Here is a 23743-nt window from a genome sequence, read left to right as displayed (position 1 = left end):
GCAGAAAAGTATATGTCATTTCATTTCATTTCTAAACTATGGACTGTGTTTAGGCTTCTCTGCTCAGTTTGTTTTTCTGTTTTAGTCTGATCTTCATCTTTATACCTACATGCAGAAATACTCTGAACAGGCTGACACTTTGCAGTTATTTGCAGCAGCATCAGTTTTCTATTTTAAAACAGTAGCCCAATTAACAACAAAATCAACTGCAATGTGAGGCTTTCTACAACCAAAACATTCCATTGACAAAGAGAGATTTTATTAGGGATTCTAAGCGAAAAGAAAGGCAAAAACCCAACAACAAAAAGAACCTTTTATTTTTCGGAAGGTAAGTGTTGTTTTAATACTCTTGGATTTGCCATATATTTCTAGAAACAAGCTGATAAACCCCCAAAAACACTTGGGAGTTAACTGCTTATGCAGTTCTCTTTGAAGAGACCAGCACTTCTTTTAAAACCCTACTGCACTGCAAATATTAATCCAATCAGAATCTAATTAATAGGATTAAGAGATTCAAATGGCCAAGCTTCCACTGACTTCCCAAACTAATCAAGTTTATTACATTTTTTCAACTTAATAATCCAGCTAACAAAGATAAACCCATTTATTAAAGCAATTTTTGAATACATTACACATCCCTTTAAGGCAAATAGTAGTCTAAAAACTATGAAGAATAGCTATCAAGCATAAAAAGAATCCAGTCAAACCCAGATAAATTTTGAGTACAGTATGTGTGCAGTACATCAGCATTTTAAGGACATTATGTACTGTGTGCAGTACATCTGCATTTTAAGGACGTTCTGTTCACAATGGAACCTGGCTAATTCATTTTATCCTCTCATATGAGTCACATTCGCACATGTTGAACTTTCCCTAGTGTGGCACATTTTCTGTATCACTAAACTTTAGGTCACAGAAGCACGTCAAGCAAATGGGCAAGCAAATGGGAAGCTATCTTTGCCCCTCAACTGCCAATGCACATACTGCAGATGAGCAAAGATAAGAGACCTGGCTAGCGGCAAATGAGGGCAGTAGATGAAAGAATTGGATCACTCTACAATCCCCTACATAAATAAATAAATAAATAAAAGAAGCACTTATTCAAGATCAAATAGGTTGAAACCACCTCAAATGCCGAAATTCTGAGCATGGAAGCGTTTGTGGAATGGATGATCTTTAAAACTGATCCTTAAAAATAATGACAAAGTACATTAGGTACAAAGTACAAAGGTATTCAAGGAACCCCCAAAGCTCTCTACGAAAAGACATCTTCTCAGTGAGAATCTATCTTGACTTTGCTTATAGTAACAGTTCAGGCAGGGGAAACACCAGCAGAGGTCTAATATATTCAATTCCTTTCTGTCTCCACAAACGTAACTCTGCTGTGGACACCAGAGTAGTGGTTAGATAAACTGTCTTTTCCTGCTCTTCATCTCCTCCAGTGGACAAATGAGCTACAAATGCTTGCCAAGCTTAATGCTTTCTGAAAAATTGTCCCCTCTTGAGTGGGTGTGGTCAAAGACTAATCAAGCAAAAGTGACTGGCATGTTTAGTAGTTGAATTACTGTCTGCAAAGAAGGCATTCCAAAAAGCAAAAGTAAGAAAGGTAACAAATCATCTTTATGGAACTACCAGAATTGAGAAACTTGGTGGAGGATGGAGGGGGTGGGCACACACACTGGGGAGGGTTGTAGAACTGAAGTACAAATTCATATGGCTGAATGCCATACAATTTCCATAATACATGCTTTTATCTACTACAGGTTTGCATCTGGATTCTACTCTACTTTTCATTGACATTGCACTTGGCTTTAAAGTAGTTAAACACCTTAAAGATAAATGCCTACTAAAAACACTTTTATAAAACCAGCTGTTTCAAAGAAATAACAATTTTAGTTTAAAAAGAAAAAAAAAAAAAGCTGGAATCTACTTTTCACCACTTTTTTTCTCAATAGTCACTTATTAATGAACATCCTGCCCTGGAGAGGGCACTCTGTGACCACACTCTGTATTCTAGCAGCCTCATTAACCACCTTTTAGTTTTAATCCAGATAGGCCTGTGATCCTAACAGTTTGCTCACCCTGTATACAGATTACGTGAAACGTAAATATATTATGAAAGGGAACCATATGGTGCCATGCTCATCAGTTCACCCAGCAACATGTTAGAAGTCCTACATTCTGCAACTATGTTTTATTATTAAAGATAGTATATAATTTGATGCTTTTTATGTACAAGTCATGTTTAAAAAGTCAAAAAGTAGTAATTCTATAGTATAGTTATATAAGTATATAGTTATATAACTATAGTACAGATAAGTTACAGGTGTTGAAAGCTTTGTATTAACAGTGTTTTTCCCATTTCTTCCATAGTAAAAGCAACTACAATCTAAAAAAGTTCCTCTGGTATACTTTATTGATGTTGAGGGAATTAATACAGGTTATACACTCACCTGAATAGTTCAGATTTAATTTATGGAAATACAGAACCACTTTCTTTTCCAGGTATTTCCTCCAAAATATATATTAAAAGCAACACTAATCCCTTTAATTTCTAGTACACAAGATAAAATCATACAATAAAAATACATGGCAAACTCCCTGTGCGGGGCAAACTTTCAAACATACTTCAAGGCATAATTCAGCGACCAAATGGCAATTTTGGGGAAAAAAACTCTAACCCTATAATATGAATATTTCAAATACTCCATAATTACCTATTTTCTACCACCCCTCAGAGGCAGAATACTGAGAATGTGAACCACTGTTCTGAGCCAGTCCAACAAGTCCTACATGCAAGTGCTTTCCATTAGTGAAAAAAGAATCCGCATAATACTAAAAGAACCACCTTTTTTTACCAAAAAAAAAAAAATCTTTTAACAGCATAGTACCTTGACTTCCTTCCTCACTAGGCTGTAAGAAAAATAAAGGTAACTACATTTGTATTCAAATAGTCTCAGCTTGCAGAACTTCCAAATTCATAATTTAATGGCTAACTTCATAGCTAAAATAATGTGTGACTATGGTACACTTAGATTAAATGCAAAAACTTTGGTTTTAAACACTGGCTGGATATACACTGACACTAGTGCAACAGAAGATCAATTCAGTAAAAAAGAACCTGGATGTCCAACACTAAATTTCTGTGGTAGTTAAAGTATCAGTCAAATAAAACTAGCAGCAAGGGCCTAAAGGAAAATAATAAAAAAATATTTCTCTTTTCACCACAAAAGAGGCCATTTGCATGTCCATAGTTTCAGCAAAATAGACTGAAGCCAGATTTGTGCAGGATTTGCAGATACTAAGGCTGAAAGTTAAGATTTTCCATCTCACACCCAGGCCTGTTTAAACAGTAACAGGTTCAACAACTCCCCATTTCCACAGGTGATAACCAGTTCATCTTCCTAGTAATATTTTAAGAGGCTCCATTTCTCTTACCCAGCTGCTACCCTAACCCTTTTTTCTCATACTCCTCCATTAAAAGTTTCCACTTCCTTAGAGCACTTGGCACACACTGTTCTCTCCTTGCTCTTAGATGCTTGTCCTCAACCCTTCTTCTAATGGGAGCTTTTGTTACATCCCACTGCAATCTTGTCAGAGCTTCTGCTCTTGCCATTAAGGCAGAAATACACATCTTCTTCCTAGACCCTTGAAGTAAGGATCTTTTTTCTTTTCTTTTCTTTTTTTTTTTTTTTTTTTCATTTATTTTGAGTTCAGGAAGCTGTAGATTTCCGAACAGGTGCTGAGCTCTTGATCAGTCACAGGCACCTCATTCATTCACTGTTAGAAAGCACTTATAAAAGCAGTTGAACACTACCAGCATTAACACCTATTAGTATTTGTATAGCATAGGAAGCTCTCATTCTGTTAATAGCATATTCTCAGAGAGCTATATAGATATTGTTTGTGGAAAAGTAACATTTATCAAGTCTGAGAAAAGTATCTGACGGAATAGTTCCTGGGTACCCAGTAAAAGCTTTACAATCAAAACTATTGATCCTTTGAAATCTTTAATTACTCTAAGGGGACTAAACTGTAAAGCTAAATAAAGTAAATCTATATGGCTGAGAGGAGTTCATGGCTGCTTATAAACAATATATCAGTACTTTGAGAGAAATTTACCCATACTGGCATAATTAAAAAATGAGTCACATCATCACTTTGGAACCAACACACAGGTGGGAAGAGAGAGGTGGAAAGCAAGAGAGAGGTGGGTTGTTTTGGAGATCAAACACCGACTCACTGTAACATATGCTTCTCCTCACATTGTGTACTGCCTGCTTAACTGACTTCAAAACTTAAAATTTAATACATAACATCAAACTTTGACAACAATCTTGGACCGCTAGCAAATGAGATTAATTTTTCCACAAGACATAGTAAATCTATTCAATATGTACATTTCTAGAGAGACAAAGATGATTATTTGATCATCACAAAAAATGAATAATCTCAAGAAAAGCTGGATTACTGAAACCATGGTATTAACCCACAACATTTGTCATAACCTTCATGAAGATGAAGTGTGGAAAGATAGTAATTCTTTCTAATACACTTTTGCACAACAATGTGCAAATGCAGAAAATTAACTGCAGGTTTTTTTCTCACAGTATTGTTAATTCATCAATAATATACAATTATATAGTAGATTACATGCAAGTTTACCAAATAAATAAAGTAGAACCGCATTTCAGAGAACCTGTCTCTGGTAAAATCTCTCAATGTGATACAAAACTACATAGATGACTGTCTGCCACTTGGCAGCTTTTAATAACTATGGCATATCTAGTTTCAAAAGTAGTGAATGCCTCATTAGCTCCCTATACAAAGACAATAAATTGAGAACCACCAACTTGTCTCCACTAACTGCTATTCCCATTGTCTTACCTGTTATCAAGGCAGAGTGATAATATCCACAGGATATAGAGGAAACAGGTTTTCCAACATCCACCTGACAAGGGACACTGACACAGGCTTTATCAGCCAAGCCAATCTGACCTTCTGAATTGTCACCCCACACAAAAAGCTGCCCATCCTCTAAAATGAAGACACAGACAGTTAACAGATTTAAAACCAAAGCTAATAAAAAGTAAATCTACCCATTTAAGAGCATTTCATAAACTCTGTGTATGACACTACTAAATGTTATGCTCTCAGGGACATCAAATGGTATTTAGCACAATGCAACAAAACAGTCTGAAGTAAGAGGGTATCCCTTAAGCTTTTCAAAAGTGACACAGAACACTTATTAATCAACTGATGTTAGACCATAAATAGCAACAGGAAAAGTACTATGTAAAAACATTCCTTCAAAAAGAGTAAGATTGAGCATATAAGACAATGCAGTTGCCAGAGGTCAGTAAGAAAATATGGTGAATTTAAGGCATCTTCCCATTTCTACTAGCAAGTCATCACTTCTTCATTCTTCCAAACTTATTCTCTGTTCTGACTTTGGTACACATCCCACTTATTCTTGCCTTATCTTTCAGTTCTCTTCCCAGGTGATTATATTGCCCAGCTTCATTTTGCTCTCCTGAAACTATCACCATAGCTGTTCCAGGTTTATTAAGACCAGCCTCTGTTGACACAAAGACCAATGGCAGCAGTAAAAACCAAAAAAAGGTAGCAAACAACATGAAAAATCACTAGACTTTTCTAGAAGAGATGAGGTCTTCTCTCTGCATGTTTCTTATTGGTGGGACATAAATTGTGAATAAAAAAATGTACCTTCTGCAGCACTACTGAGACGCTGTTGGGAACTAAAGTCATTCAAAGTTGGCTTACAAATCTCAGGAGAATGTTAGCAAACCAGACGAGCAGGCTAGCATCTCTCTCATACATTCTTACAATCTCTGTTACATGCTGAAATGGCAGCCTCAGTAACTTATCCTAAACATGTACAGAAACAGCTGCTTTATAGCAAAACTTGAGAAATTACATTATAGGGTAATAAAGGACCACCCAATGGCTTTCAATGGCTGAAAGTATTATAACTGTGTGGACTTCAACATGTCGCAATTGTATAATTTGCCATTGGAGAAATAGGTCATAGGTTAGGCCTCTCTCAGAATTAGTAATGACACAGCTGTGTAGCCTGTACCAGTAGACCAAAATAGTTGCAGTAAGAAGTCGAATTAGAGAAACTTAGTTTTCATAAGATTCATGTTTTGTAGCTGGCTTCCCGGGAAATAAACTGAAGACGTTTTCCATTTTGAGGGTATACACACTGTCTCTCTACTACAGGTTGCCAGCCATTGTTCATGGAAAGGGTCTACTTTCACAAAAATTGTAGGAAGTTAGTGAGACTGCCACCCCTTACCAGACTCTGTTGAAACAGGCAATTGGCTAACAAAAGACAACTATGGTTACTAAGGAAAGAAGACAGGGAGGCATAGAAAATACACCTACATATGCAGACAGAATACTGAAATAAATGTTTCCCTTGAACACCAGGTCGGACACACGTAAATATATTTTATTTGAACTGGAAGATGCTCAGGGATTACACTGAAGGCATGACACTAATAGAAAAAAATAAAAATGTGCATAAAAAAGCTGGATGTAAAGATGTCAAAGTGCTTATGGAATCAGAACAATGCTGCATTGATACATTGACTAAGTAAATTTGGTTCAGCAGTGAAAAAAAAAAGAGATGTAATGTTGTAAACAGGACTTTTTTTTTTTTAATAGAGTTGCTCTTATGAACGTAAGTGTACGTAAGTCATAGTAGCTTTTATTTTAATCCATTTATTCTAAGTAACTAAAGCCAGTCTTTCAGCTTCTATGCATATACAAATATGTTTATGGCTTTGTTAGAAACTTACACAAACTTATGTAGATGTACATGAGACTTGGTAAAGTATTGTATTTGCTTCTTTATTGAGGATGAGTTCACTCATAAATAGATTTTATTAGCAGTTGCTCTTACCAGTTACTGCTGCTGAGGTGTATGATCCAGCTGCTAGCTGTTTGATCTTGTGCTGGTTGGTAAAAAAACTAATTAAATGAAATGTGGTCCTTTCCTCTGTGTCACCTAATCCCAACTGACCTTCGCTGTTACCTCCAGCAGCATACACATTTCCTTTTTCTGCATACAGAAAAGCACGTTATACACAGAATAAAGACATTCTTATCAGTGGTAAAAAGTCAGAGAAAATGGAGCGAGTCATTTCATTTTCAATGGAAAAACATTACAGAGAAGTTGGGGTCTACTGCCCGGAAATATCCTGAAGTTGACATTAGCAGTTTCTGTTGTAGCTAGCAAGGAGGCTTCCCCGCACATGCTTGGATTAGAAGTTTCTAAATGCCTTACAAGTACTTAGATTGACTGCGTTTCCCACCATTCTGGAGACTGATCTAAAAAGTAAATATAAATTCAAGTACTGCAAGAGTTCTGAGAAAATGACTACTAGTAGCCCTGGAAGCCAGAAAAAGCTTCTTCCCCAAATAATGTATATTTTAAGATAATGCAGGAGGAAAATGGTGAATGACGTCACAAGCAAGAAAACTGAAGCTGTATTAGTACATAAATTAAAGAGATGCATAACTTGATAGTTTTGAGTACTGTGAATGAAATATTTTTGCTTAGGTTTTTATTAGAAATATTTTACTCATTTTAATATTTAAATCACTTGATTTAATTAACTAGGTCTTTATTTTGTTTAAGAATCTCAAAGATGAAGTTAAAATTGATGATTGATATCTTCAACTTAAAATAACTTTAAGATTTATATTTCTAATTTTAGTATGTTTCACATCTAAAGTGCTCATCTATGATGAAAACGGTAAGTCCCATTAATAACACAAATCCAGACACAAATGTGATAAGCAGCTGACGTACAATTTGTAAATGGTCCTTGCTGTATAAATGGCCACAAATTATCTAGCCAGTGTGTAAACTAAAAGTGACTAATATTTACCCTGTGCAGTCTTGCATACTCAACTGTTATTAAAATGTTCTGTTTTATTCTAATAGTCTTATTTACAGTGCTCAGGGTCTCCACATATATAAACCTCCTAATAATCACACAATCCTCTTTATATCATTACTGCAAGCTAAAGGATTGTAACCACAAAGATGGCTATTCCATTACATAAATTTTAGATGCATGACAAGAATCTGCATCAATTCTCTGTACACTGTCTCTCTAAAAATTTATTTTTTAGTTTAAATTTGCAGTTTATTTATTTATAACTTAATAAAGCAACTTGTCATTGAAATAGCGGCCTACCTTGTCTAACCAAAATGCAACAAAATTTGAAGACTTGAAAACATTCAGTTCTACTATATTTACTCAAATATATAACTTCACACTAATAAAGATAAATTACTTGTCAAAGGTAAATTTGAGCACAGATATATAAAAAATACTAATATATCTTTACAGGGCTTAAATGAAATATTGATAATCTGAAGGGAGCCTTCAGGAGAGCCGGAGAAGGACTCTTTGTCAGGAAGTGTAGTGACAGGACAAGGGGTAATGGTTTTAAATTGGAAGAGGGCAGATTTAGATTAGATACCAGAAAGAAATTCTTTACTGTGAGGGCAGTGAGGCACTGGCACAGGTTGCCCAGGGAAGCTGTGGATGCCCCATCCCTGGACGTGTTCGAGGCCAGGCTGGATGGGGCTTTGAGCAACCTGCTCTAGTGGGAGGTGTCCCTGCCCATGGCAGGGGGGTTGGAACTAGATGATCTTTAAGGTCCCTTCCAACTCTAACCATTCTATAATTGTTAACCACACCTCAAATGCCAGCAAGAAAATTTTTCATCTGTCTACTGCTAGCAAACTCCTATATAACATTATTTTATGAACACATTGGCTCAGAATAAATCAAGCACTCAAAGAACTGGATATCAAACCCCAAGTTTTAACAGTCCCATTTTCATTTATATTTCCTTCCTCAACACTCCTGGGGTTCCTAATGTAATTTTTCATGAAAGCAAAGGAAGAAATCTATCTTTAATACGTACATAATATAGGTTACATACCTGTGTAAACTAAAGTGTGGTTTCTTCCACAAACAGCAAGTTTCGTTTTTTCTGGTTTTAAAGCTATGAATTAAAGCCAAAGGGGAGGTGGAAAGTTATAAACAAGTTGATACCTGGTTCAACAACAAAATGTCCTATGCTCTAGAGAGAGCTCTGTTTTTTTCATATTTTTACTAACAGAATGATTACAAGATTCGTCGCCCATTTGGACCTAGCACATGACTCATTAAATCAGGATCCCCCCAAGACAAGAAAACAGACATTAAAAACTTATAACTGACACTCAGGTTAATTTGATGATGGCTACTTCATCCCAATGCCACATTCCCCAGAATCTACCTTTTATGGGATACGCTTCAAAGAATATATCACGTTGCAGGACAAAATGCATGCTTAAAGCTGTCTTCAGTTTTCATTAACAGCACTATTCTTAACTCCCTCTTCCACTTTTCCCACTATCTTTAATCTTTAAAATCATACTGTTCTTTTGTCTTGTCATCCCTATCTTCTTTTGTTAGGCACAGCGACCGTTTTTGCTAGACTTTTGCTCTGCACTGCCCTCTTAATGATCACTAAACTCAATTGCCATGGACAGTCCTAGCTGGACCAGTGCCTAAAATTTTTGCATATACTATCCTGTCTCAATTTCAGCTCAATTGCTGCCCACCCATTAAATGTACTTCTCTGCAGTCTGGTCACTGTGAAAGACTGGGAAATGTAGGTGAGAAAAAGAGAGAATACAGAGGTGCTTTTTCTCCCATGGCAAGCGTACTCCATTTCAGAAACAGAGGAAAAAAATCTCACTGACTTTTCCATCCTCTCTCCAATTACTGATCATTGCCAACAATTTACCTTTTCTCAGCCATGTCCATGTGCCCTACACAATGCTCTTAAACCAGCATTATTTTTACATAATATATCTTTAATTGCTTTTCCACTGCACTAGTCCATGACAAAGCCAACAACCATCATCCCTTTCACAAACCCTTTTTCAGTCCTTCCAAATCGACTTCCATCAGCTCCATAACATTCAGATTAAAGTTCTTTCTGCCTTCTACGAAATCACTGAATAAATCCATCTACTTAAGCATGAACTGCCTCTGGTCTATCGCAAAGACACAAACATAAATTATCCAAATTCAGGTTCCTGCCTATCCTACCTGACACCTACCACTACCACCAGGCTGGAACTGTAACACTTCCAATGTTGGCGTCTTCCTACAACATTAAGTTGCTGCTTTATATACCAAAACTCTGCCTCCAACTTCAGAGATGATCTTAATCATCTCTTCAGAAGCCTGAGCCCCCTAACCTTCCTCCCACTGAGGCTAATAATTGTATTTGATGAGCCAGGCTATATTTACAACATTGCTGGCAATTTTTCATAACCAATTTCATTAGTCTCTAGTCAAGGCTCAGAAGATATTTTCTCAGAAAACACGCAGCCACAACCATTTGGCCCCAGGCAGAAGCTGAAATGTGTCCTTGCAACCCCATTCCCAAAGCCAAGTGATGACTGAAAGCTAGTGAGAAAAGCTCCAGGACCTTCTCCTGCTGCCTACTGCCAAGAGAAGAAAGATACGCCCCTTGTGACTTTTTTCAATGGATGCCAGGTCTGGTTTGAATTGCTGTGATCTTCTCTTCATCTTTTATTCTCCATTGCAATTTGACAGTAAAAACAAAACTTGACACCAAATCCATTTAAGCCAAGGTAAGAATCAATCTCTCACATGGCTGACAGAAGATGTGAACATGAGAGTAGCTGCATTCTCCCTCTGAAGTGAAATAGAGAGACGAGCAGATAAAGAACAGTAGAATAAACTAAATCAGGAAGAAGAGAGTTTGAACAAGCAGGATAATTTGCTTTTAACAATAAGCTAACAGATCGATCTGCTGGCAGAAAGCATGAGGATAAGCATTTAATGGTAAAAAGAAATGTGTTAATGGGATAGATCTGACTTGACGTAGGTAAAGGGATAGGGAAAAAAATATTGACTTAGTTTTGTTTGACAAGATAAAACTGGCTAGGAAAGACCAAGAAGATAACAGTGCAATTAAAACATATTTTACAACACATGGAAGAATATGGGCATTTATTTTACTGCTTCATACAAATATATTAACATTTATGCCCCCACAGGCACTTTTTATACTTGCTAAAAATGTAGCAGTACTTGTAGAAAGTTTCTGATGGATTTTTTCGTTTATAAAGGTGCTAAGACAAAAGTGATACAAAGGTTACACATGCTGTTGGAACTCTGATTCCTAATGCATAGACAACACTGCAGAGACCAGGCATCTGATTAATGTCCATGCAGTCACAATGAAAACGTGGTTTGTCAGAAAAGGCAAGTATTACATAAAATGAGAGCCTTCAAAAAAGACAGGATTCTTCGTATCTGAAGTAATCTTCAGACAGAAAAGGACCCAGAATCTGCAACTGATGGAAAATCAATCAGGGATCCTTTTAATCTACCTTTATGAGCTTGTGAAGTAATATGGTACACATGATGAGCAGAGAAGGCAGAATCAGTTATTTTGGAACTGCATCTTAGAAAGTACCTTTTCACAAGGGTATCCTTTCAAAAAGACAAAAAAAAAATTAAACAAACCTTTAACACATGTTGGTTTGCTGACAGTCTTCTTTGATCCTAGTCCTAACTGGCCCCAGTTGTTACTGCCGAACATGTATAGTTTACCATTCCCTGAAAAAAAATACACAGTTAGAATCCATACAAGTAAGTGAATATCTCATACAAGACAAGGTAGTCATTCACACACTACACTATTTATTACTTTCTTTTTAATGTAAGGTTTAAGATTAGGCAATTCAATACTTAAGTGTAAACAACAGTTAATGCCCTTGTGATTTTTCAGTACAAAGTAGTAATTGCATTGTTTAAGTAAGAAATCCACAACCAGAAGAAGGGACAAAAAGCAGAACAAACATCCTCTCCTTTAATCACAGCACAGATAAAGTGCTTTTCAGAAAACAAAATGTTGGACTCTTGGACAGACCCCTGCAGTTCAGAAACCACAGTACATATGGGCCTACTTATAAAGTAACAGCACGTTTAACTGAACATCCACGTCTTCTACCCCAAAGACAGGAATGAATAGTGCAGCTATATAATTAATATGAACACAACTTTTTAACATTCAGCTTATTTTATTATTTAGGGGGGGCTATTTCTTTTACTGCTAAATTTCTTCTCTTAAAATGGTTCACAAATTTGCACTTTTACAGAACGTAGTTTCTGATAAATTTTCCAATGTGTTCACGAATTGTATTAATTTGTTACTCTGCCTATAAAGAAGGGATGCATAAAACCACCATGCAATCAGTGAGTTTTGTAAACCTAAATACAAACATTGGGTTACAAATCTTCAACAGGAACAATGCTAGAATCGTACTTTGGAAACTGGTATGACATGTCACCGAACTTGCAGGTTTGGCCATTACAAACAATGAACTGTTGTAATTCCGAATAACTAATGTTTTTTTAAGAGGATGGTATATGAACTTTTGTCATCAGGCAAGCAAATTAGACAGCCAAAACTGACGAGTAAAAAATCTTAAAATGAATTAATTCCATTTAATTTCTTTTTTTAAACTATTACCTTTGGTAAAGCTGTGAAGTTCACACACAAAGATAAATTCTTGTTCCAACAGAAATCTTTGCAAAACAATAGAAACTGATTTGTCAAAAAGCCCCCTTTTTATAGCTGTTAAAAGGAGTTTGTTTACTTTTGATGAAGGTCTGCAGAGCTTTGTGAGTTACACTCCATCACAAGGCTGTCACATAAATAAACTCTGTCACCGTAGCCATCAACAATTACCACATGATCACAACATGTAACAGCAATTCCACGTGATAATGCCAAAATATCATGGCTGTTTGTACTTCAGTAGATTCCCAGTGAAGGTTCTGAATTTGATTTACAGGGACTTCTAAATACGATATTGAAATGTTTAAAATATAACAAAAATACTTACTCTGTTAAAAACCCCAAACATTTATTTTCTTAAATATGACCACATAGCTAAAAAAACCCAAACCAACAACAACTAACAATAACTAGTACCCAAAGTCCCAAATTGTTAGATTTGACAATTTTTGGAAAATGGGGCTATGTGTCAATACTATGTCCTTCAAGAAAGCTGGAAGGGAAGAAAGTCTGATGTCAAGTCTATGCTCATGATGCTTTACTAATAGCATTTATACCACCATCCTGATTTTCATAATGCAATTATGTCAGAATACACGCAGAGCTGTCTGTCACTAAGAGCAAAATGCCCCTTAACAGAAAGAATTTTTATTAACAAATGGCATCCTACATTGGTATATGCTTCCTTGTATCCTTGTTTATACTTTTTAACTGCCTTTATAAGACAGTGGCACTCCTGTGGGAATACGATGCCAAGCTGTGGTAATTCAATTTAAGCACATTCCCTTTTATCCATTCAAAATTCCAACAGGTCATGCTTTTCATCCTATAATCTGCTGCTTCTTACACTGGTCTTTAAATTCTCAGGCATTGCTTTGTAAGTCAAGGAGCTTAATAAGATGAGAGGAATTTTTTTACATTCTTGAATAACTGAGTGATAGCCTTTTATAATTTCAGGCTTCCAGCAATTAGCAGTATAACAGAAAATAAGAAAACTAGGAAGCAGGTCATTCAGGCAGTGAATGAAAACTAATAGGCATACAGAGGAACCTAAACAAATGCCCATAATGAAGCAACATTTCTGGGATTTGTACAGCAAATCAGGTTTTGGAACAGACATGATGCAACCTAAGTTGGCCAGGAAACATGACAGAATTTTGTATTTTCCTATATTGCCCTATTTTCATAATTGCATACTGAGGTATCTCCAGTAATCACCACAGATGCACTGAAGTGAGAACTAATTCAACAGCGGAGAAATAGGCAAAAGGATCATATTTCAAAACTTGGCAAACTCGGACTGCTCTTGGTTTTTTGCTTCCGCTTTGGTGCTGACACACAGAGACTGTGGCCATCTGCCATCTGGAAGGGCTGGCAGAGGACAGGTCCAGCAGAGCAAGATTATGACTCTGGGCAGCAGAAGGGAAACAACAGGATAGGAAGAAAGGGACTACTCGGACTGTTCTGGTGATGAAAACATACTTCCAACACCAGCCTCCACCTTCATCCTGACACAAGACTGGAGTATTTCTCCAAAGTACATATGCTATCACTAGCAGATGTTTCACCAATGTTAATTCAGGGCTATTAGGGAAGCCGTAAGAAGCTTACATCTTTAGGAACAAAGGTGTTGTGACAGACTTCAGGAAGAGAGTGTCTCCTAACCAGTACATTTCTCACATGAATAGCTGCTATCACAACTGTGAGTCCTGGGATCCCCACCTGTCACATGCTCCCCTGGTTCATGAAGCACTACTAAAGGCATCCATTCAGCAGCTGGGAAATACCAGCTAACATCCTCAACATGCTTCATGATAATAGCAGCCAAGTATTCTTATCACCTATGTTTAAAGGTATGTTCTAAATATTTCCCCCCCTTGCTTTCTAAATTATATTAGTGTGGGAGGGAAATAAAATGGGGAGACAAGGTACAGACTTTGAGCATTTATTACAAGATTCTACTGAGAAGCTATATCCAAAGAAAATGTTAAGAGGTAGTATCTTGGACAGAGTATCATAAGGCGGGCACCATGATTATTTTTTTTATTTGTGCTACTTTGTGAAAAAAATATATTAACTGTTCATTTAAATACGCAATTCAAATACATCTCACAAAAATGGGAACAATATCAGTTTTGTTAGGCGAGTCATGATATTCTCAAAATAAAAGCTTTATTGAGCAATAAGAATAGTCACGCTTAGGACATTTAGCATCACACAAACAAAACAGTGCAGCATGTTCCTTGCTCCTACACATATCAAAGATCAACACAAACGTGTACTAATCTAATTTTCCCCTTGCAGTTGGTGTGAAAGATACTGTGCCATGTTCTGATGGCCTGCGGGTAAGCAGAAAGGAATCTGGTGTCCAAAGACCTGGAGAGATTCCAAGGTCTCTTTGGTGTAAACTGTTGAATGTTTAATGCCTTACGAAACTGGAAATTATGAGCATACTCTCTTGTTGTGGTTCCACATGCACCTCTTTTCACTCCTCCTTTCACACTTGATACTTCTTTCTTTCTTTCTACGCTCTTGCACTGGGGGCTTCAATTCTCTCCAGAGCTCTGAGTTCAGAAAATGTGTCTTCCGTCATCACCAATTTCCCTCTTGTGAACAGGATCAGTCTCTTTGATCAAATGTGGGCAAGCTACCTAGGATACTCTAATCAAGGCAAATAAACAATAAGACAGCTATTAACTTTAAGAATTTTCTAGAAAAGGAAATTAATAGAAAGGTATTGGGAAGAGATTCTTAAAAATATGCATAACATCACTTACTTCACACCAGCTCCCAACAGAATGAATAAATTGTTTTCCAAAGCCTGCAGTTATAGAAGATGCAGGGAGTAGACTGTCTGTATTCTTGCACCAAAAAAAATATATAAATGGGGCAAGAAACATTATTAAACATACTACAAGGGATGCTGGAAGATATACTGCTTATGACTGCATTAAAGAATTAAAGAAGACAACTGCTTAAAAAAATTCCTGCTTGAACATTTTAATGAAGATTATGCTAAAGGTAGAGAGCAAATGAATAAAGAAACACAAATTTCAATCCCAAACTCCGAAACTGGAGAAGGAAATGTTTCTCTGAGTAGCTCAGAAGCCAACTCAAAGTCAGCAAGTAACTATCACTGGTCCTTTCTATTCCAACACACAGCCAAAGTATGTAAATAAAATTTTGCCTCTAACTCCTAATCCAGAAAGCCAAAGGACAGTGTGTTTTATATTTACTTCAAACTTTTCTTCCTAAAACTCGTATGGAAATACTGATGCTGGATTAGACGAAAGAAGTATTTGAAAATTTCTGACTATTTTGTTTGAATACTAAATGTTAGTTCCTGTACATTTTCTTCAGTTGCATTCAGTCAAGATTCAGTGCTAGATGTAGCTGTCTCTCCTGCCCAAAACCAGCTTTAAGGAATGATTAGTATCAGTTTGGGTGATTGTTTTACTTATGATGGGACATGTTAGCGTAAACCTGATACACTTCTATTAGATTTGAATTTACCTCATATTCCCACTGTCCTCTACATACATAGGTCCCACTACCTCTTCCGGGGGTTGGAAAAAAAAGGAGGGGGGGATTTTGAAACCTGTAAATAAAGACTGAAAATAAAATGAAGCATGCATTAACACACACCTGCTTGAGATACTCTTCCTTCCTCAGTGCTGTTTGTCTTTTACCTCTTCCAGGTCAGGTTCAGCTGGATTTCAAGAAGCTCCTGGTTTCCCACAAGGTCTGTACCCTTCTCAGTAAACTCATTATCGGCATGCACTTCTGGAGCTTTTATTCCAGGTGTTACTGCAGTTCAGTGTCATTCACCAAGGGTTGTAATTCCACTGTATTATCCAACTCCATCTAACAGCACAAAGGCGAGGTCCACACGGGCATGCACAGGTGTGAAGAACAAGTGAGGGACAAAGGTTTTCTGTTCCCCTTCTTCACTTTTTTGTACAACTCTTGCTCTTCATCGATCAGTATTTTACCCTCACTTTTGCCTCTACTTTACAATGTCCAAAAGAACCTTTTGGTACCAAAGAAATTTTGCACTCATGCTTCTACAGTTCCTTCTCCTCAAAAGCCTTGAGAAAATAAAGATCTAGAAGCTCCCCTGGTGATGTATCTGCACACTAAACCAGCAAAGGCCAGCTACAGAGACATTCTTGAAACATGTTGCGTACATTAGAATAACAGGGAAAAGGGGAGATAGTAGAGAAATGGTACTGCATGCAAAACTATGCACGTTGACTTCTTCAAAAGCTTTATTTAAGTGGCTGCTATTGCAGTGACATGGGAATTAGGGGATTGTTGCTGATTAGGGTAACAGTGCTGGCACAGGCTGGGGGAACTCAAGCAGGCAATTTAAATTGACTAGTCTAAACTAAGAATTGTACTAGTGTTATTTCAAACTAAGTGTGGGCATCCAAAAGGATATACATAAAAAAAATTTCAAAAGAAAAATTTCTCAGTGCCCTAGGTTACATTCTGATTAATTTTATGCAACAGGCAATTTAACAGAACTGGTTCAATCCAGGAAACAGTGTCAAGTTTTGTTCAAAATAAACTATTCATGGATAATTCATTTCCTATGAAGTTAGGCTTGAAAAATTAATTGTATAATTTCACTTCAAGATGTTCTGCAGTCCATGAAATCTATACTGGTTTTTTTATCATGCCTCGAATTCTAAAAATCCATTCTAAAAATCCAGCATCTTCAACTTTGCTTAGGCAAATAGCACGAAACCCTCAGGAAAATTATTGAATGAGCAATGACCAATTGGGCATTGATGAGGAACAAATACATTGCAATAAAAGAAGTCCTGAAAATATGTATATAAATTTCATAACAACAGAGTCTTATTGTCTATCAGCAGTTGATTGTCAACACAATTGACATACGTGCTCATCAACAAAAGAGTACTCCCTTCCATGGAAAATAAACTGAACAAATTCTTCAAGGAGTATTGTTTCCATCATTTCAAAGAAATGAAAATAAACATTAATACTGCTCACTGTATTGCATCTGAGCTTATTTGAATGCTTTTGCAATTTATTTCCAATTTTAGTAGGATCTTCTGAAGTCTTTTGAGTTGCTCTTTCAAGGGCTATTTTCAGTTGACAGCTAACTGTAATTCAAATTTTCATCTCAGAGATATAACTTTAGCTATTGTTTCAGGCAGATTCCTAGTGAACTTGTTGACTGTGTTCAACAGATACTGTTTACTTCCACGATACAAACCTCTATATTTAAGATTGCCTACTAACCACTGTCAGATTCCCAAGAAACATTCAAGCTGAACAAATTCACGCTTACTTTAAATCCTGTGTGAAACATTCAGTTATTACAGATTCCCTCATGACAGTTCTTGGGCATGTCTTGTGAAAACCTTCAGTGACCTAACACTAACTTCAAACACACCTGATAGTTCCCATAGAACAGTCCTCTCTCCTCTCCACAACCTCATTTGGTACATTACCTTAGGATTCAAATAAGAACCATAACTTTGCAAGCTGTCCAAATATATAACCTTTTATCATACAGTCCATTTCCAATACTGACCTGTAACAATAGCAGTATGTTCATCTCCACATGATATAAGTACAGGTTTGTCATTTTTGAACCAGAACTTGCTAGGAATATCTTCAGCAAACTTGCTTTTTCCAAATGTGAAAACAGCACCTGATTCTAAAACACAAAGAGATAATGGCAACTTTAGTGAAAACGAATTTTGCCTCACATATTTGTAAATCATCATTTCCTATTAATACAATTGCACATTTTAGTTTCCTATCTTTTTATTTTTTAAAAAAAATGGCTGAAACATTTTCTTCTATTCTGTTTCACCAAGACTACTTTCACAATTCAGTCCTTCCGATTCTTCTCAGCCTCTGTGAATTTCCCAATAAAGTAAGTATTGCTGCTGGTATATTGTGTTCTAAGGATACAATAATTTATTTTAAAGTATATTAATGTACTTTATCGCTACCCTCTGGGAAAAACTACTAGGTGTGTAAAAGAAAGAATAAAGAACTCTGAATAACTGCCCCCAGAAAGTAAAATAAAATGCTCATCCTGAAAGCAGGGCCAGACAAAGAGTTCTCACTTATGTTTATACTTGAATTAAATAGGTTTTCCAAACTGGATTAGAGACACACACACACAGGTGTGTGACAGGCTCCAAACTGACCACTCTTCCTCACTCATGTGAAAAGATATATGTGCTCTAAAAATGACCCCCTAAAATCAAAACTCTCAGCCTTCAAACCACAGTTTGGAACAACAGTCTTTGATCATAAAACCATGATCTAAAAAACCCAAACAAAACCACCCCAAAATAAAGTCCAGACCTCTTCCATCCTTGTAATCTGACTAGTTTTCTCAATTCTTTGGGCTTTCAAAAGTGGCAACAATGTTGTTTCAAGACAGAATGTTAACTATTCACTCACCTTTAGGTTAAGCATATGGCTTAACACAGAAAATATTAATTCTACAGGAAAAGAAACGAATTTACAAATTAAATAATTTGCCAAAAGCCATGCAGACAATGTGGCAAAGCACAATTAGACCTCCTATTTTAAAACGTCAAACCTTGTGCTTTAAGCATAGAGTCATTTTTTGGAAAAGAAAACATACAAAAAACCAAACCTTTTCCTTGCAGGCTTTTTGTAAACGTGTAAATTGTGATAACTCAAATACACACAGTGACACCAGATTGCTTCTGTAAAATTACATATAATTTGACAGTAACATTGAAACATCATCATGTATTTACTTTCAATGAAAACAGTCTCATTAATAGCCTGCACCCAAGCTCCAAAGCCCAAAGTTCTCTCTTAAACTGTAAATTTGATATTCACTTAGAAATGATTTTTTAATGCAAAACTTTCCCATATTTGCAAATAACATTTTATGCATTAGCTTCAGCAGATATGTATAAAATTGCATTTCCTACCTCTACAGATCGTGTTTAACTTTCACTGTTTTATTAAAAACAAGCCTTGCGCAGACAAATTCAAGCTTTTTAAAGAAAGGGTTGAGTTTTTCCTCATTTTATGTAGGCAAACCTACAACCTTAGACATGCTAAAAGGCATCTTAAAACTCGATTTTAAGTTTTAATCTCTAGCCAGACAGCCGTGCTTTGTACCTGAACATGCTTACAGTGGAGATCTCTCCTTCATTTCTTTTTCTTTCAGAAGCGTTAACATGAATATATATATATATTCTTAAATCAACGTATAGAAAAAAGTAGACAATCGAATTCACATACGTCCTTTGTATCTCATTCATTTCACAAACGAAACCTAAGCCGTCAGTTTGGAAATTAAATACGAGCAGTTCACAAAACTCACACAGAACATAAATGAGGTGTGTGCCGTCTCGGCACCGAGAAAACGTTTAGAAATTACCGTAGGTCAAACCAGGGACCAAAACTCATCTATTAACTGGAGAAAAAAAAACCAAAAAAACCACAAAAAAAAACCCCCAGCAACCCTGTCTGCTTAACACCGCACCACTGTACCATGCCGGTGACGACAGCAGGCTTGCCCCCGTCTAATCTCTGACGTCAGCGAACGTGTGTGTTTCTGCAGGAAGGCACCGGCCCCCGCCGGAGTCACCGAGCCGCGCCGCGGGGCACCCGCACTGGCCGGCGGCCGCGAAGTGCAGAGCGCAGGGGCCGCGGCCGCAGGCCGGGGCAAGGAGACGGCCGTTGGGGCGCCGGTGATGGCCCACCCCCCGCCAAGCGCCGCCGCGGTGGGGGAAGCGGGCAGGGACCGCCACCCGGCCCGCGGCTGTCGTCCCCTGTGAGGGACCGGCACCCCACTCACCGGGCACCGGCAGCTCCTCCTCCTCGGCGGGCTCGGCCATGGCAGCTGGCGGCGGGCGGCCGCCCCCGCGCCCCATGCAGCGCGGCGCCGGGCTGCCGGAAGTAAACAGAGGCCCTGCCACGGGCAACGGCCATAGAGAGCGGCGGGGAGCGGCGCAGCGCGACGCGGCGCCCGCCGAGGAGGCCGGTGCCGGGAGCGGGCCCGGCCGGGGGCCTGGCGGTCGTGACGGGGAGCGCCCCCTGGCGGCCGGCGGTAGGACGATGAGAGGGGGCTTGCTGTGCCCCGCCCCGCCATCTTAAGGTTTCCCCGAGCTGGCGGCGGTCCCTGCGTGCCCCCGCCGTGTACGGGGAGCGCGAAGCGGCCACAGCAGGCCAGGGTGCTGAAAGGAGGGAAGAATCACCTCTCTTGAAGGCCCCTTGCGAGTCTTCTCTCCAGCCGGGCCTTGCTTTCCTGGCACCGTCCCTACATGCCTGGGCATTGCTTCTGTCTCCTATCCCTGCCTCCAGCTGCTGGATGAGCCGTCTCCATCTCCCACCAGGGCTCTGCCTTGAGCACCCTGGGTAGCCGAGCCAGGCCCGTGAGAGCCTCTGCTTGCTTTGCTGAGTGAGTGGAAGGGCTGCCCTGCATCAGGCGGGTGAACAGAACATGACTCGGAAACTTTGTCACCACTGGGATTCTGCTGTCCTAAAAGACAAGTCTCCTCGGGTGGTCTCTCTTTCACCAGGATCTCCATGTAAAGTCTTCCTTTTGGGTGCACAAGAAGACGTTCAGTCATCCAACCAGCCAGGGACACTTAGATGATGGCAATTGTGCAGACCCCACTGGAATAAATCCAGGGGCTCGTAGCCTTTTAACCATATTTAATGTACAGTCTCAAACTCCCAACAGAGCTTTTCTCTCTCTCCCCCCCCTCCTCCCCTCCCCCCCAAAATCATAGGTGCTTTATGGATTTCCATTTCCTTGCTGTTCCTGTGTTTCAGATATGCCAGGACATCCCTTGCCAAAAGAAAAAGGTCTTGCTTTCAGGATGATGTACTGAAAAAGAGACTGCAACTGGCCCAATTTAAACCTTGTTTTATGTAGTTTAATCAATGCAGTTGTTGGTGCATAAAATGAGGTGTCCATATAAGTACACACAAAGAAGGATAGCCCCATTTTCAAAAGGAAACAGTGAGATTTTTGCCCCGACATGAGGCAGGGATTTCAGCTCTTTGAACCCCAATATCCTTCTGATGCTTTCTGCTCTAATTGCTTCTCCTAAGTCCAGAGCAAGGAGATATCCAGCAAAAGTGGTTCAAAATAAAACTGAACAAACATTGTTCCATGAAGAAATGCCTGAGATAGTAGTTACCAGATACTCTGGTTGCCAAGAATATAAATGGGTTATGAAATGATCAGGAAGATTAATGGGAAGAAGGTGTCTGCAGCAGAGTTTTGGTTTCTATGACTGTGGGATCCTATTTGAGGTTCAACATCTGGTTGGGAGAGATGGGGGCCACCTCACAAAGTGGGAAAAATGTATCTCTGCTGGTAGGATGGCTGACCTGGTAAGGAGGTCTTTGAACAAGGAATGGCAGAGAAAGGACAGAGTTTCCAGCAGCATCTGTGAGTGGCTGGATGCTGAGCTCCTGGAATATTTCATTGGCCACCACCAAGTGCAGGATGGATGGGAAAGGTTGTTTATAGAGTGGACATTTGGTTTTGGACACCTACTGCATGCAGACGAAGCAGAAGTCATGCTGGCAGGGGTCCAGCTATGCCATGTTGTCCCAGTTGTCCAAGCAGACACATACCACTGGAAGATCATAGAATCATAGATGCAGCAGGTTGGGAGCTGCTCCCCCTCGGAGGTGCCCCAGCTGCTGGAGCCCCACTCTGCAAAAGATTGGCACCAAGGTCAGGTGCTTCCTCGGGGCAGGGAGCTGGGGAGCAGATGAGCTGTGAAAGGACATTGATCTCCCAAGGTGTTTCTTTTGGGTTGAAAGGAAGCACCATGAGCACTTTTGGTGCACCATCCCACAGGCACTGCTGTATAAATGCTTTTCTTGCCTTTTCCTACCCTGACTGCTCCTTCCTCTCAAGAAAGGAGCATCAAGGGTCAGTCTCCTGCCAGCTCAGAGAGGAGAGAGATCTTACATGCGTATTAGATGACTATATCGATATTACTCATTTATCCTAATCTACTTTTCTCTTACACTACATTATTCTCTCTTCACCAGTGTGTCTCAACCCATGTACTCAACCCATTCCTTCATTTTCAATACCAAGCCCTGAAATATGTAAATATGCCAAACCAATTCAATCCTGATTTCAACATTGAAGCATTTTACGGTCAGTTTTTCACTTGGTAGTACATTGAGCCCTGGCAGCCTGGGGGCAGCTAGAAGGAACAGGGGGTGGCTCCGGGGATCTGCATTGAGAGATGCTGCTGTCACCCCGGATGTAAGAGAAGTGCGTCGCGACACTGGTCCAGCTCTTCTCCTGCACCTGGTGCTGCTGCTCGCTCGCAGGAGCTTACCAGGGAATTGGTTCACGTGAGAACTGGGGTCAGACAGTCCCTGTACAGGGGCAACCTGACAAAGGTGCACTGGCACTGTCCCCTCCCTGTGGGGCCGCAGGATGACACTGGTGGCCTTAGCACCTTGACCACCTTTCCTTTCCCCACCCTCTTTTCTCCTAGGTGACCCACTCTCTACCCCCAGGGGCTTGGCTTGAAGGCAACAGCAGTCGTTTGCCAGGGAAGGGCAACCCAGAGGGAAACCATGGCTTGGCTTTCTTCTCTATGTGAAGCTCGTCTGGCTCTTTCATTCCCTTCCCATTCATTTCTGTTGGGTTTTGTTTCTGCCTGACATTTCCCCTGGCAACTGCTGTGTTTTCCAAGCACCACAGGGCTGGGTTGGCTTGAGGGGTCCCGAACAAATCCCACCAAGAGCTATCACCCTGCGTGACTTTTTCATGACCATCTCTCTTTCTGGGGAAGTCAAACATTTTTCTACGTGTTTTAATTATACGACCCTCACATTGCAATTTCAACATACCGCCTTCTCCGACAGATATGCCATCCCCTTGATTTACCTATCTCCTTACACAGAGGAGGAAACGAGAAAGTAATGGTTATATTTCAAAAGTACCTACAGTGCAGGTGGCATAATATCTTATCTGACAATTACATTTGAAGGCAGAAATTTAAGTGAAATCACTGTAGTATTTAGCAATTGGCCATTATACAGCAAGCAATTTAACGTACGGAGG

The 23743-nt window shown here is 39.0% G+C and overlaps 1 protein-coding gene across 1 annotated transcript in view; it reads right to left on the bottom strand.

The window, feature by feature from the left end:
• RPGR (retinitis pigmentosa GTPase regulator) overlaps window positions 1-20738 on the bottom strand; it is a 40812-nt gene extending 20074 nt beyond the window's left edge. The window contains exons 1-6 of the mRNA XM_074159527.1: window positions 20492-20738; window positions 18224-18349; window positions 11601-11693; window positions 8989-9051; window positions 6929-7087; window positions 4888-5037 (exon numbers count right to left, since the gene is read on the bottom strand). Coding sequence (XP_074015628.1) covers window positions 4888-5037; window positions 6929-7087; window positions 8989-9051; window positions 11601-11693; window positions 18224-18349; window positions 20492-20567 — 667 coding nt within the window. The 5' untranslated portion in view covers window positions 20568-20738. The remainder of the gene's footprint in view (window positions 1-4887; window positions 5038-6928; window positions 7088-8988; window positions 9052-11600; window positions 11694-18223; window positions 18350-20491) is intronic.
• Window positions 20739-23743: the final 3005 nt, after the last annotated feature.

Source organism: Numenius arquata, chromosome 1, assembly GCF_964106895.1.
Source record: "Numenius arquata chromosome 1, bNumArq3.hap1.1, whole genome shotgun sequence".
In the NCBI taxonomy this organism is placed as follows: Eukaryota; Metazoa; Chordata; class Aves; order Charadriiformes; family Scolopacidae; genus Numenius; species Numenius arquata.
The sequence above is the reverse complement of the archived record's forward strand: the minus strand, read 5'-3'. Positions and strand labels throughout refer to the sequence as shown.